General features: G+C 51.7%; 1 protein-coding gene across 3 annotated transcripts in view; it reads left to right on the top strand.

Annotated features, from left to right (window-relative positions):
- LAMA5 (laminin subunit alpha 5) overlaps positions 1–12419 on the top strand; it is an 83705-nt gene that overhangs the window by 49842 nt on the left and 21444 nt on the right. For 2 of the 3 annotated variants that reach the window (XM_065691388.1, XM_065691391.1), the window contains exons 16-32: positions 987–1124; positions 1535–1587; positions 1779–1878; positions 2378–2430; positions 2810–2915; positions 3596–3695; positions 3882–4038; positions 5700–5838; positions 8592–8734; positions 8835–8941; positions 9450–9603; positions 9920–10080; positions 10634–10742; positions 11020–11117; positions 11269–11470; positions 11692–11818; positions 11987–12126. In XM_065691388.1, the coding sequence (XP_065547460.1) occupies positions 987–1124; positions 1535–1587; positions 1779–1878; positions 2378–2430; positions 2810–2915; positions 3596–3695; positions 3882–4038; positions 5700–5838; positions 8592–8734; positions 8835–8941; positions 9450–9603; positions 9920–10080; positions 10634–10742; positions 11020–11117; positions 11269–11470; positions 11692–11818; positions 11987–12126 (2087 nt within the window). Of the gene's footprint in view, positions 1–986; positions 1125–1534; positions 1588–1778; positions 1879–2377; positions 2431–2809; positions 2916–3595; positions 3696–3881; positions 4039–5699; positions 5839–6112; positions 6243–8591; positions 8735–8834; positions 8942–9449; positions 9604–9919; positions 10081–10633; positions 10743–11019; positions 11118–11268; positions 11471–11691; positions 11819–11986; positions 12127–12419 lie in introns of all 3 variants that reach the window. The other variant, XM_065691389.1, reaches the window with a different exon arrangement.

The raw sequence follows: 12419 nt of genomic DNA on the forward strand, positions 1-12419 counted from the left end.
TCCGACTGGAAGCCAGATGGACTCATATGTCTCCCAGCAAGAATTTAGTGCTCATTAAAAAATCATCTGTGATACAATTTCCCTGAAGCAACAAAAGAGCAGCATCATCATCACCCACTTGCACCATACTAAATGCAGACGCCTGAGCTGCAGCCAGCTGGCAGAGGGCTGCTCACAAATGCTGATGCCGGCGCTATGCCTTTGAAGAGGCTGGAGGCAGAGATGAAGTGGTCTCACAGGAGTTAGTACTCACTTCTGGGTTTGGTTTTTTTTGTCTCATAAAGCACTGTCCAGATTGCAGAGCTGTAGAGGAGTCACAGCACGGAAAGAAGAGAACCCGATTTCTTCTTCCTCTGTTGTTTTATAACAGTGTTTTGCTGTGAGCCAGTCTGGGGTGGGGGGGGTGTCAGCCTAAACCAGCCCCTTTGGCAGGGATTTGAGGAGTCCTGGCTGGGTAAGGAGGGCACAGGCAGCTCCCTGGCAGCTCGCTGACCTTTCATGTGATAGGGCAGCAGGATCTCGACATGCATTCGCAGCAGACAAGTCATGCAGGAAGTGGCAGAGCCATTGCCCTGCCCTTGCCCCGGCTGCTGCCCACATACAGCATCCTCAGGGCAGACCCTGATGGCCGAGTGGGTGTTTGGATGCAAATGGGCTGGTGTGTCACTGGTCGCTGACCTTTAGGGGATGAAATCACACCTTCCCCTTTTCCTTAGCCTGAAAGTCTCCTCACCTCCAGAATTACACATAAATGTATGTAAAAATAGGCGTGATAAACATTGCAGCTTCTATTGTTCTTCTTTAAAAAATGGGGTGGTTTCAACCGAAAGCAAAGAATGAGTGTGCATGTTATTTATAACCCATATTTCTGGCTGCTTTGATAGGGATGAAGGTCAGGCAGACCAAAGAGGTTGCTCGTTGGAAACCTTGAATGCAGGAGCCCCTGTGCCCTGCCGCTTCACCACTTGCTGTCCCCTCTCCTGCAGCTTGCCAGTGCTCCCGGGAGGGTTCCCTGCACAGCACCTGCGACCAGGACACGGGGCAGTGCAGCTGCCGGCCCAGGGTGACGGGGCTGCGCTGCGATAGCTGCCTGCCAGGCGCCTATGGATTTCCACACTGTGAAGGTAACGGCCTCAAGCTGCACCAGGGGAGGTGTTGACTGGATATGAGGAACAATTTCCTCACTGAGAGGGTGCTCAGGCATTGGAACCTTTGGGACTGCCCGGGGCAGTGATGGAGTCACTGTCCCTGGAAGTGTTCACACACCGTGTAGATGAGGCCTTAGTGACATGGGTTAGCGGTGGACTTGGCAGTCCTGGGGTAAAGGTTGGACTCGATGATCTGAAAGGTCTTTTCCAACCTGGTTTGTTCTATGATTCTCGTTCTCTTAAGGGGTGTGACTCTTGGGACACAGTGGTGTGGTGCTGGTAAATGGGCTTATCATCCCCCTAAAGTTTTGCAAGGGAAGAAATAACCCCCTTTAAGAACAGCCAGGGTGTGAGCTCTTTATAAATCCCTTATGTCTCTCTTCCAGTGGGCTCCTGTAACCCAGCAGGGTTAGTGACTGCAGATCCTTCGCTGGCCTCAGTGAGTATCAAATGAACCCACCAAACCCTGCGGGCCATTTCTATGTAATCCCCTTATTCTCACTTTGGGCCGTATACTTCCCTAAGCTCAGCCTGAAAGCAGCTATTACCCACACCATAGTATTTGAGATCATGTTCAGGCACCGTGCTGCAAATTCTCACCTGCTCTTTTCTCCCCATCCTTTTCCCCAGGGCTCCTGTGCATGTCGGGCATATGTTGAAGGCCCAGCTTGTGACAGATGCAAGCCCTTATACTGGAACCTGACTCCAGAGAACCCCTACGGCTGCCTGAGTAAGGAAATGGCATTTGCACAGCCCCAAAAAGTCCCTTCTGTGTTGTAATGGTGCAAGACCCAAACGCTGTCCAGGAGGGACCATCACTGCTGGGTGGAAGGGATGCCTTTCCTTCCATCTTAACCTTGAAGTGATGTCAAAGCTAGAGTGGTCTGGGTAACCTCCACATGGAGCAGGGAAGGGCTGGAGCCTGGAACTTTTTGTTTGGGATGAAACACAGGAGTCATGCAATGAGTTGTGCCATTCTCAGCCCTCCCTGCAGACTTAATATTCTACAGCCAAATGTGCAGAAAAAGCAAGATGTTTTAGTACTCGTGTCCTCAACAGTAGTTGTCCAAAATTAAACTCAAGCCCTTGTGCAGCACAACCCTCTACTTGACCAGTTCCCAGCTCCACTTATCCAGCCGGTATCCTCTGGTGTGGTGTGTACTGTCCTCCATCAGACTTCTCAGGGGCTGTCAATCTTATGGCTTTCTTGTTCACCTCTCTCTTTCCAGGCTGCAAGTGTGATACCAGGGGCACCATCAGTGGAATTGCAGAGTGCCAGCAGGTGGGTTTGCTCCTCTCTGCTTCCAAGCATGTGCTGTGTTGGGAGTGTTTCAGCTCCGTCTCTCCCAGCAGCTGCTGGAGAAGCCTGTCCTGAAGCTGAGTTCTCGGAGGTTACACCACAGTCTGGGCTTGCATGAGAACACAGGATTAAGACCTGCCATAAATTAGGCACCTAAATGTTTCTGGGTCTGGCTCAGGATGCTTGGATTTTTGTTTGCCTGCATTGTTGGGTAATTTATGTGGCCACCCACACACAGGAAGCCATGTAGAGGATGAAACTCAAAATGCTTCTCCAGTGTCTCAGACGAGGATCCAAATAACTGAGAAACCACTTAGATGTGACTGGAAAGAATGAGCTTCCCTGCCTGCTTCTCTCCTAGGGTGATGGGCAGTGTTTCTGCAAGCCAAACGTCTGTGGCCAGTTCTGCTCGACCTGCAAAGACGGCTACTTCAACATGGAGAACGCAAATTACTTTGGCTGCCAAGGTGAGCCCCCTTCATGATGTGTCAGTGAATGGAGCTGCACAAGAGCTGACCCCGGAGCAAGCAGCTCTGCGTGTTTGCCTTGACTGTTTGCCCAGGCATGCTCTGACTGTTGGCCTTGGAGAGAAGAGGCAGGAGATGTCCCACCTCTTACTTTTGGTCATACCATGGCCCAGAGCAGGGCCTGGGTCTTGCTGTGAATCAGAGACCTGACTTCATGCTTTTGGCACCATTGGATGCAGGTCTGGGGAATGAAAGACCAGGAAAGGTGCCCCCTTAAGTGCTAAGAACTGGTGTGTTTTAACCACTGGCCATGTCATTCCAGCTGTTCCCATCCCTCCTGTTGGGAGCAGGTGGGCATGGACCTGAGAAGTTGGCTGCTTTCTGTTATGCCTATGGGAAGAGGGAATAGAGGAGATCCGGCCACTCTCAGCCAGCCCTTGCGGTCTTGGCAGGGCTTGGAAGAGGGAACAAGCCATGAGGGTTTGCAGACCTCATTCCTCCATCAGCTGCCTGGAAATAGCTCGGCGCTGAGGTGGAAGAGGAGCTGATCCAAGCGGGGCCGGGGCCAATATGGAAACAGATACAATGGAATAAAAATAGCGGTCGCGGACGCACCTTTGATGAGTGACCAGGAGCTCGTTAGTGCATGGGCAATGTCAACAGCCGCTTCCTGCCCGCAGGCTGCCGCTGCGACGTCGGTGGGTCCCTGGGGCCATCCTGCGAGGAGCGGAGCGGAGCCTGTCGCTGCCGCCAGAGCACACGCGGCCCCACCTGCACCCAGTAAGCTGCTGGCAAGAGATGCACCTTGGGGTGCTCTGCCTCCCATTCATCCCCTTGGGGACAATGTCCTCTGCCACCACGGGGATGGGGACCTCATTGTCTGGGCTGCTGCCACATCAGCCACAGAGGCGTCCCCTGGACTGTCCCTCCAGGTAGCTCAGCGGGTAACGGTGCTCTCTTCCCCAGACCCGCACGGGACCATTATTTCCCTGACCTTCACCACTTGAAGTACGAGCTGGAGGAAGGCACCACACCGGCCGGCCGGGCTGTGCGCTTCGGCTACAACCCCCTGGAGTTCGAGGGCTTCAGCTGGCGAGGATATGCTCAGATGTCCTCCATCCAGGTATGCCTGGTGTCACAGTCCCAGCCCAGCTCCCCATCGGGAGGATGTGGCCGGTGGATTGACATGCTTTTGGCACACATCTTTCACCCCCAGTGCTTCTCAGACCCCCAAAGTCACACGGTGGCCAACATAAACAGCGCAGTGTATATATAGCCTGTTCGCACAGATATTTCCTGTAGTGCTGGGGATGACATAGACTGATGAGGAGAAACATCCTAAACTGGGAATCCCCTGACATCCTAATCCTTTTAGACAAAGGTGGTAGCTTGGTGATTACTTACAGGGATGTCTGTAAACACTGTCTTTGGGTTTCCTTGTGGCTCTTTCATCTGACTGCTCTTTCCTGCAGCTCTCTGCTTAAACTTTTCCTCCCTTCTCCAAAAATAAATCGGCTCCTCCTTAGCTGCCATGTTTGGCTTGGAGCTCTTGTTACCATTCTGCCTCTGCTCTCGCTGTTAGCTGTAACAGTGGTTTACGCTAATCTAGAGTTCTTTAAGCCCTAGAAGTGAAGCTATTTAATCTGTTGACCCTTTATTCTCCTTGGTGGATTCTTCTGCATGGCCCCTGCAGAGGTGTCACCTGTGTGTGCCTGGGGATGGGGGATGCAGGGTGGTGATTCTCTGACAGTCTTGTCCCACGTAAGATGCTCCTTATTCTGGTGCATGTACTTTCAGTTTTCTTCACTCCTTTATGCTTAGGTAAGATAACAGGGGCCAAATGCATTAGCCATTTCCTTTTGAATTTGTAGGTAGGAGCTAAGGAATGAACTCTTTGTAGGCTGCCTTGAGAAAACCACAACCTTAAAGCTTAAGGATGGAGCTCATGCTCAAATTTGTGGCTTTTGTTTTGCATCCAGTGTTGGTTTGAGAAATAGGCCTTGGTAAGAAGGGCTAGCACATGGCTTTCTGTGGGCAGGTCTGTCTTATGGTTTGCTCTCTGCAAGATCCTTGCAGTTTGGTCTCCAGTAGGAAGATGTGTAACTGGAGCTTTGAACACGAGAGTCGCCCTGGCAGACCCCAGCTTTGCCCTGTAAGCAGGAGGCTCTTTAAGCAGATGCTTCGATCTCTTTGAAACACTTCGGACACAAGCACCTCCTTACCTGGGGTCTTGCTAAGCAGTGTCCAGGCATGTGGAGGGCCGATACAACTATCGGTTAGCACCACTAGTCCTTAGCCTTGCAGGATCTGAATGATAAGGAACCAGCTCAATTTGCAGCCTCCTGTAAGCATTGGGGCAGAGCCCCATCAGCACAGCAGCAGGTACTTCAGCATTGGGTACCTGCTGGTTACAGCACACTAAGCCCATGAGAGCAACATGCTGATACCAACAGCAAGAACTTCTTAAACACCTTTCCTCCGCTGTGCCCCGGGATAGCCGAACCACCCTGCTGTGCCACAGCATCTTCCAGATGTGGTCAGAGCCTTTCCACCCCTTCCCCACAGGCAGGCTGCTCCCTTGGTGGCTGGTCCCAAAAGGAACAGCATCACGAGGTGCCCATGCCATGACTCTGCAGCAGGGCTGGTGTGCTTGTCCTCTCCTGGCGCTGTGGCATGTTGCTTTGGGAGCAGTGAGCCGAGCGGCTGCGCTTGCGCTGGTAGCTGCGGGCGGTGGAGGTAATTGAAGGTGTGCTCTGCTTCTCTCCCCTTTCTCTCTCCCACCAGCCCAAGGTAGTGGTGACTCTCAATGTGACCTCCCCCGACCTCTTCCGCCTCGTCTTCCGCTACGTCAGCCGGGGGCCCGCCAGTGTGGAAGGGAGGGTCTCGGTCGTTGAGGAAGGAAAGTTTAATGTTTGTGGCAACTGTAAGTGCATTTTTCACTTCTAGACTAACTCAGAGCATCCCATGCTGCGACACCGCTCCTCCGCCCCTTCTCCTGCCCCCAGGTTTGCCCGTCCCAGGTGTGCCCATCCCAAGTGTGCCCGTCTCATGGCTGGCCAGAGCCGTGCCATGGGATGTAAGGGAGGGGGAAGAGAGGCAGGCAGGCAGGCAGGTAGGCAGGCGGGTGAGGCTCTCCCGCAGGCAGGAGCTGGCCCCCCAGTGACATGTTGCCCCATGTGCTCTTTTGCTTTTTGCAGAATAAAATCAGAGTCACTGTAGACGTGAAGGAGGCAGAGCTCTATCTGTTCCATGTCATCCTGAGGTATATTAATTCAGGAGGGGCCACTGTGTATGGCAAAATTACAGCTTATCAGCCACGAAGGAGAGGTAAGGATCCCAGACTGCTCTGCTCCCCTGCGCCATCGCCACCTCCTCCCCATCCCAGGCAGCCTTCTGCATCATCCTTTCCAGAAGACACTTCCATATGGCTTTACCCATTAGTCCTGCCCTTCCAGCTGAGAGGCTGATTTGAGTTTGCAGCCGCCTTTATTTAACAAAGCAGCAGCAAGCTGGCCCCAGCCCTAGGACTGCACACTGAGGAGGTATCAGCCAAGCTGGTGTGAGATAAGGCTATTGTATGATTCCATACAACCTTCCCAGCACAGGACAAGATCACCCCAGTGCCCCAAGCAGAACTGAGCTGAGTTTCCACAAAACCAGAATGGGCCAAGTGCTGGGAGCTGGATCCAAACTTTGGCAGCTGGACATGGTTTTATTTCACAGATGCCCTAGGCTGTGCTTCTCCTTGCCTGTGCTTCTCCTAAACCAGGCTGCTGGCTTCAGTCTGGGGTTTGGAAGTGGTATGGAATTGCCTGTGTTATACAGGCATTGCACTCTGGTGCCGTGTCTTCTCATCAACAATGAGCTGCTGGAGAAGAAGAAGAGCCACCAAAAAATGGTTGAAGAAGCCAAGAGACCTGAACAGATATTCTGGGGGTCAATACAAGCAAGACTGCATGGGGATGGACCTGAGGCCATGCAAGTGCCCTAGTGGGTGGTTGGCAGATTGATTTTACTGCTTCTGATGCTACAGCCACATCATCCTGCTGAAGCTTTTCCTGCAGATGATACGTGCACAGCACAAGGCTGTCAACACCAGCTGCCTAACTTAGCAGCGTGTGAAGTTTTCTCCTGTCTTGAGCTGACACAGAAGGTGTTTTGCCTTTGATGTGATGGGCAGGGCTTGAAATGCCAAGATACTATTTTTCTAATTTATTTTGAGGGGAAAAATATCTCATTATTTTCATGGCCAGTTACATTACACAGCAGAAGGACAAGAGAAGCAAAAGCTCAGGAAGTGCTTAATCTGTCCTCTCCAGCAGCAGAGCTTATTTGCCTTCTAATGTGCTTCTCTCCTTGCTCAGAAACAACATTGGATTTTTTCTAGTGCTAAAGGCAAACTGACAGACACACACCAACACTAGGATCTGGGAGGGCAGCTTCCTTGATAGGCCAGATCAGCTCCAGAGGTGCTGAGCCACCTTCTGCTGGGGTGGAATGGGCTTCACTTGGTAAAGGACAAGCAGCCTGGAAAGAAGATAAGTTGGAAGATGAGGCTTGCAAAAAGGGAAGCCTTTTCCAAGTATGTGATTTGCAGACCGGTTTCTCCCACCCCACTTCAGAAGCAATCTCAGTTTGAGTTGTGAATCATCTCCAAGGGATGTGAGACTTCAGCTTGTCAAGAAATCTGCCCCATTGCCTGTTCAGGGAAACCTCTTCATCCCTTGCATCCTCACCTCTGCTTCCTATCTGAGAAAGCACGAGCTCGGCCTCAGCTGATGCCAGGCATGCCGCAGAGCTAGCACACATGGGAAGGGGTTACCCATCCCAGCAGTAGCACAAGCCTTTGCTTTAGCTTCCGGCCCTCTGCATTATGCCTTGATGTCCACACCAGGATAGTCAGCGTGCCACATTCCCCACTTCCTTCTTCATCTCGTTTGCTCATCATGCAGCCATATCCAATGAATCACTCAGTCGTGCTCTTCAGAATGCTCCCAAGACTGCTGGAAAGGCAGACAGTTTGCTTCTAGGTGCTGTATGGTTATTGTATCCAAAGTTAATGAATCCTGAGGTTATGGGACTGTGTCAGCCGAGCCAAGGAACTGTTCAACAGCAGCAGCATCTGCCCTCAAACCCCTTCTGTCCTGTCAGTTGAAATTAATGTCTAAGTCTCGAGTGCAGAGTCTGTGGCTGGCAAGAAAGGCAGGAGCACAGCTTAGGGTTTGCCAGAAGACAGGTATCTGGCCTGTGGAGCTGGGATCAGAATATCCCTAAGGAAGAATATATCTGGGCAATTCTTTTTGTCTGTCTCAGAATTCATTCTTCACAGATGAGTTCCTTCCTTCTCTAGCTGGCAAAACACTCCTTGGCATGCAGTGCTCTGTGCTTTGCAGACTGGGGAAGCAGAGCACTCTGTGAGAGCTGTGGATTAGCATTAAGGATTGCAGTGATTTATGTTTTTTCTCTCCCATTAAGCTACTGAGCAGATTCAGAGTGGATGTCTCTGTTACAGGACAGTGTGGGATTGTGGTGCCTCTGCTACAGCAGCGCTGAGAGAGCAGGAGCCTGGGACTCCCCATTGCACTACAGAGCTGCTTCCCTGAGCATAGCCTCTGATTTGCAGCCCCAGGTTTTCCATCCCGGTCCCTTCACAGCCTCTCATCCCTCCCGCTCCAGGTACAGAGCAGACCAAGCAGATTGTCTTTGCTCCCAGCACGGAGCCAGCCTTTGTCACAGTCCCACAGAACAGCTTTGGGGAGCCCTTCGTACTCAACCCCAACACCTGGTCTCTGGTTGTTGAAGCAGAGGGTGTGCTGCTGGTAAGGACCAGCCCCTGTGCTCCGTCCACCACAGGGGCTTCAGCAGCTCCTTGGGGGCAAGTGTCCTAAACATATCCAACTCTCCCATCTCTCCTCCTAGGACTATCTGGTTTTGCTACCCAGCTCATACTATGAAGCACCAATACTGCAGCTGAAGGTCACGGAGCCATGTACCTACCAGCCAGCCCCTGAACAAGCCACCCAGAAGTAAGGATCTCCATGTCTTTGTGCTGTGTGGGACCTGCTCAGCTCCTCTTGGGCTAGGGTTACAAAATATATCCAGTTCACACTCTGCGAGGGTCTGGATGCAGTAAAACTGCTTACTGGAGCACTTTGCTGTTGTTGATAAAGCTTGCTCAACCTGCACTGGCCACGAAGGCCAATGCATAGATCTCCTCATCCATGGCACAGGCAGTTTGTGTGTTCTGGTGGACCCTGGAGGGCCAGTTCACCCAGTAAGACCATAGCCCTCTTCTCTGCTAGGCTGGATTCCCAGTGTTAGTCCTGGAAAATGGCTACAATGACTTATGTCTTGATGGACTTTTTAAAATGAATGGGCACAGTCTGGTAGTGCTTGGAGCATCTCGATGCATCTGGTTGCTCTGCCCAGGACCTCTCTCAAATCTTGCTGGCACCCAGGCTGCATGGGTGCTCTTGACTCTTAAAATCATGATTTAACAACCATACTTTGCGATTCCTTTCTTAATGTTTTTAGCTGCCTCCTGTACAAGTACCTGTCTGTGGATGGCTTCCCTGCAGTGTCCGGGCTGGATGCAGTGTGCAGGCTGGACAACCGGCTACCCAGACTGTGTCCCACAGAGCAGCTCACGCCCTCCCATCCCCGGATGGCTACATGCAGCGGCAGTGATGTGAGTGGCACTTGTTTCATCCCTCGCATGGGCACTGTAGCACTCATCCCTCTGCTCCGACATCTGGTTACCAGAAGGGCTTTGCACCCGTGTACCCTGTACTGTTGCCCCATCAGTTTTGCATTTTTGTGCTTGCATGCCCTGTTCAAGGCACCACAAAGCAGTGTCTCACTTACAAAGGGCTGGCAGTGCCATGGTAAGAGTTGTCCCAATGTCCCTTCAGCTGCAGAGGAGGCTGGTTTGTAGCATGAGCATCCTACAGTTATCACTGTGGGGAGTGGCACAGTAGACACTAAGTCATCTCTCTGTCCTCTAGGTGGAAATCCAGCTGTCCCTGCCTGTTGCCCAGCCTGGGAAATATGTGCTGCTGGTAGAGTACGCCAACACCAATGCTTTGCAGACGGTGGGCATAGCTGTGAGCTCACCGCACTTAGCCATGCAGCAGGGCACATTCATCTTCTACCCATGTGTCTACAGGTATGGTCATCTCTGAGATGGAGAAAGGGTTTGGTCCTCTTCTGACATGGCAAGGATAAGTTCTGCCTCAGTTGAGGAGCTTTTTCTGCTTTATCATGTGAACAAAGCAATGCCTCAATGCTGTACATCTGATACGTGTATTTCCAAACTCATTCTAGTGACTGGCCGTCCTTGGGAAGTACACACCTGTGCCCAACATTGTCCTCTAATGCCTCTGCTAGGAGATAATCTGCTGCTTCCATTTACAGCCAAGTACATTGGTAGAGGCCTTGGTTTAGAGAATGGTCTACAGGCAGGGTTATTGGAGCTGTTTGTGCAGGTCAAACCATGTCCCTTGCTGTAGAAGTGTCTGACTTCCGACTGCAACCTTTGCAATAGGAAACCAATGTCTGGGGTGCCCCTGGGAAACTGAAGTCTTATGACTTGCCAGAAAAGGCATGAAAAGGTTTCCAGGGACTCAGTACAAACACCTTCAGGACATAGAACTGGCAAGACAAGAAATGGGCCATGACCCTGCTCAAGGCTGAGTTCACAACCTGTGTTTCTCTCACAGTTTCCTTTGTCGAGGGATCGCTGTGGATTCCCAGAGCCGCATTGCAACCTTTGAGCTTAGCTCAGAGGCCACCATTCGCTTCACCTCTGATCTGGCTGATTTCTTTCTGGTAAGCTCCCTGCAAGGGCAGCTCTGTTGACAGGTTGCAAGGGGAGGCAGGAGTTGGTACCTAGCCTGTAGAAGGGGTTTCTAGTTCTGTTTGGACTGCATACTAGATCTTAGTCTATGTCATGACTAGTCCAGGGTGGAGAATGTGGTCAGTGATGTGTTTGGAAGTAGATCGTGATAGTGTGGTCAGCCTGATTGCTGGTGGGCACAGAAATTGCTGTAGGCTCCCAGTGGCAAGACACTGTCACGTAACTGGGCATCTCTCTCACATGTGGCAGCACAAGGTGTACCTCATACCTGCTGCGCAGTTCACCATGGAGTTCATCGAGCCGAAGGTGCATTGCATCAGTGTCCATGGCATGTTCTCACCCAACAGGTAAGAGCCTCAGGTCCCTCGGGGTTTTAGCATGAATGTGGCTGTTTCCAAAAGCAAGTGCTTCCCCTGCTTCCGTCGGGTTTGGAGCCATTTCAGCCTCTCTCTTTCCATGTCAGAGATCTTTACATCCTGTTTTCTCCTTGCTTTGCAGCAGCTCCTGTGTTCCCTCAAGGTTCCTGAAGCTTTTTCAGTCGATTATTTTGGAGGGGGGCCAGGCTCTGCCCATCGCCCCTGACGTCCCCCTGGCTCAGGCTGTTCATGTGGCTCCAGCTGGGGTCCCCTTGGAACCTGCACCTCGGCCTCCCACAGCAGTGGACCCCACTGCAGAACTCATCCTCCTGCAGTCACCACAGGTAGTGCCATGGCTGTGGATTGAGCTGGTTTGCTGGCTTTTCAGTTGGCACCATGAGAGGGGGGAGTATGGAGACATGGAGGGTTGGTTCACCAAAAGTCTCAAGGCCTGACAGGTGTGCAATAAGAGCACTAATTTGTGCAATAATAAAGCCATATCCTGGCTGTGAGTGCAGGTGTCTGATGTGGGGTTTTCTCTCTTTGTTCTCCTGTTTCGGGCCAGGCTGCTGTTGTGTTTAACACCCGGATCCAGACCCTGGGACGCTATGCCTTCATCCTACACTACTACCAGCCCAACCATCCAACCTTCCCTGTGGAAGTGTTAATCAACGGTGGGCGCATCTGGCAAGGTGAGAAGAGCAGGGACCTGGGGAAGCTGCTGGTTGGCTGAAGCCCTGGGCAGTTTTTCATGTCAGAGGATAAAGACGAAGTAAAACTAACTCATCTCTTCCAGACTGGGAGGGTGTGATGAGGACTGCAAGGGAAACGTTGGCCCAATCTCTTTGTTGTCTTTTCAGGTCAGACCAATGCTAATTTCTGCCCACATGGCTACGGGTGCCGGAGCCTGGTAGTTTCTGAGGACCAGATTATCCTGGATGTTACGGATAATGATCTGACTGTGGTTGTTCGAGTGCCAGAGGGCAAGCAGCTGTGGCTGGTGAGTCTCTCTCCAGACCAGGCTCCAGCAGGACTGGAGTTTGTCCTTGGCTTTTTGTCACTGGAGTGTTTCTCACCATCACTCAGTTTCTGGGCTACCCTTGAAAGTTGCAGTCTCCAACCTTAGTGGTGTAGACTTGAAGGTAGAATTCACAGAAACAGCATCTGTATATGACAGTTCTCTTTCACTGTGTGGGTTTGATACCAAAACAAGGCAGAAACTGAAGCTGTTGCTTTGCATACGTAGCTTGTAATGATCCAGAATAAGCCTTATTCCTGCCCCAGCAGCATTTT

This window comes from Lathamus discolor, chromosome 11, assembly GCF_037157495.1.
Source record: "Lathamus discolor isolate bLatDis1 chromosome 11, bLatDis1.hap1, whole genome shotgun sequence".
Classification (NCBI taxonomy): domain Eukaryota; kingdom Metazoa; phylum Chordata; class Aves; order Psittaciformes; family Psittacidae; genus Lathamus; species Lathamus discolor.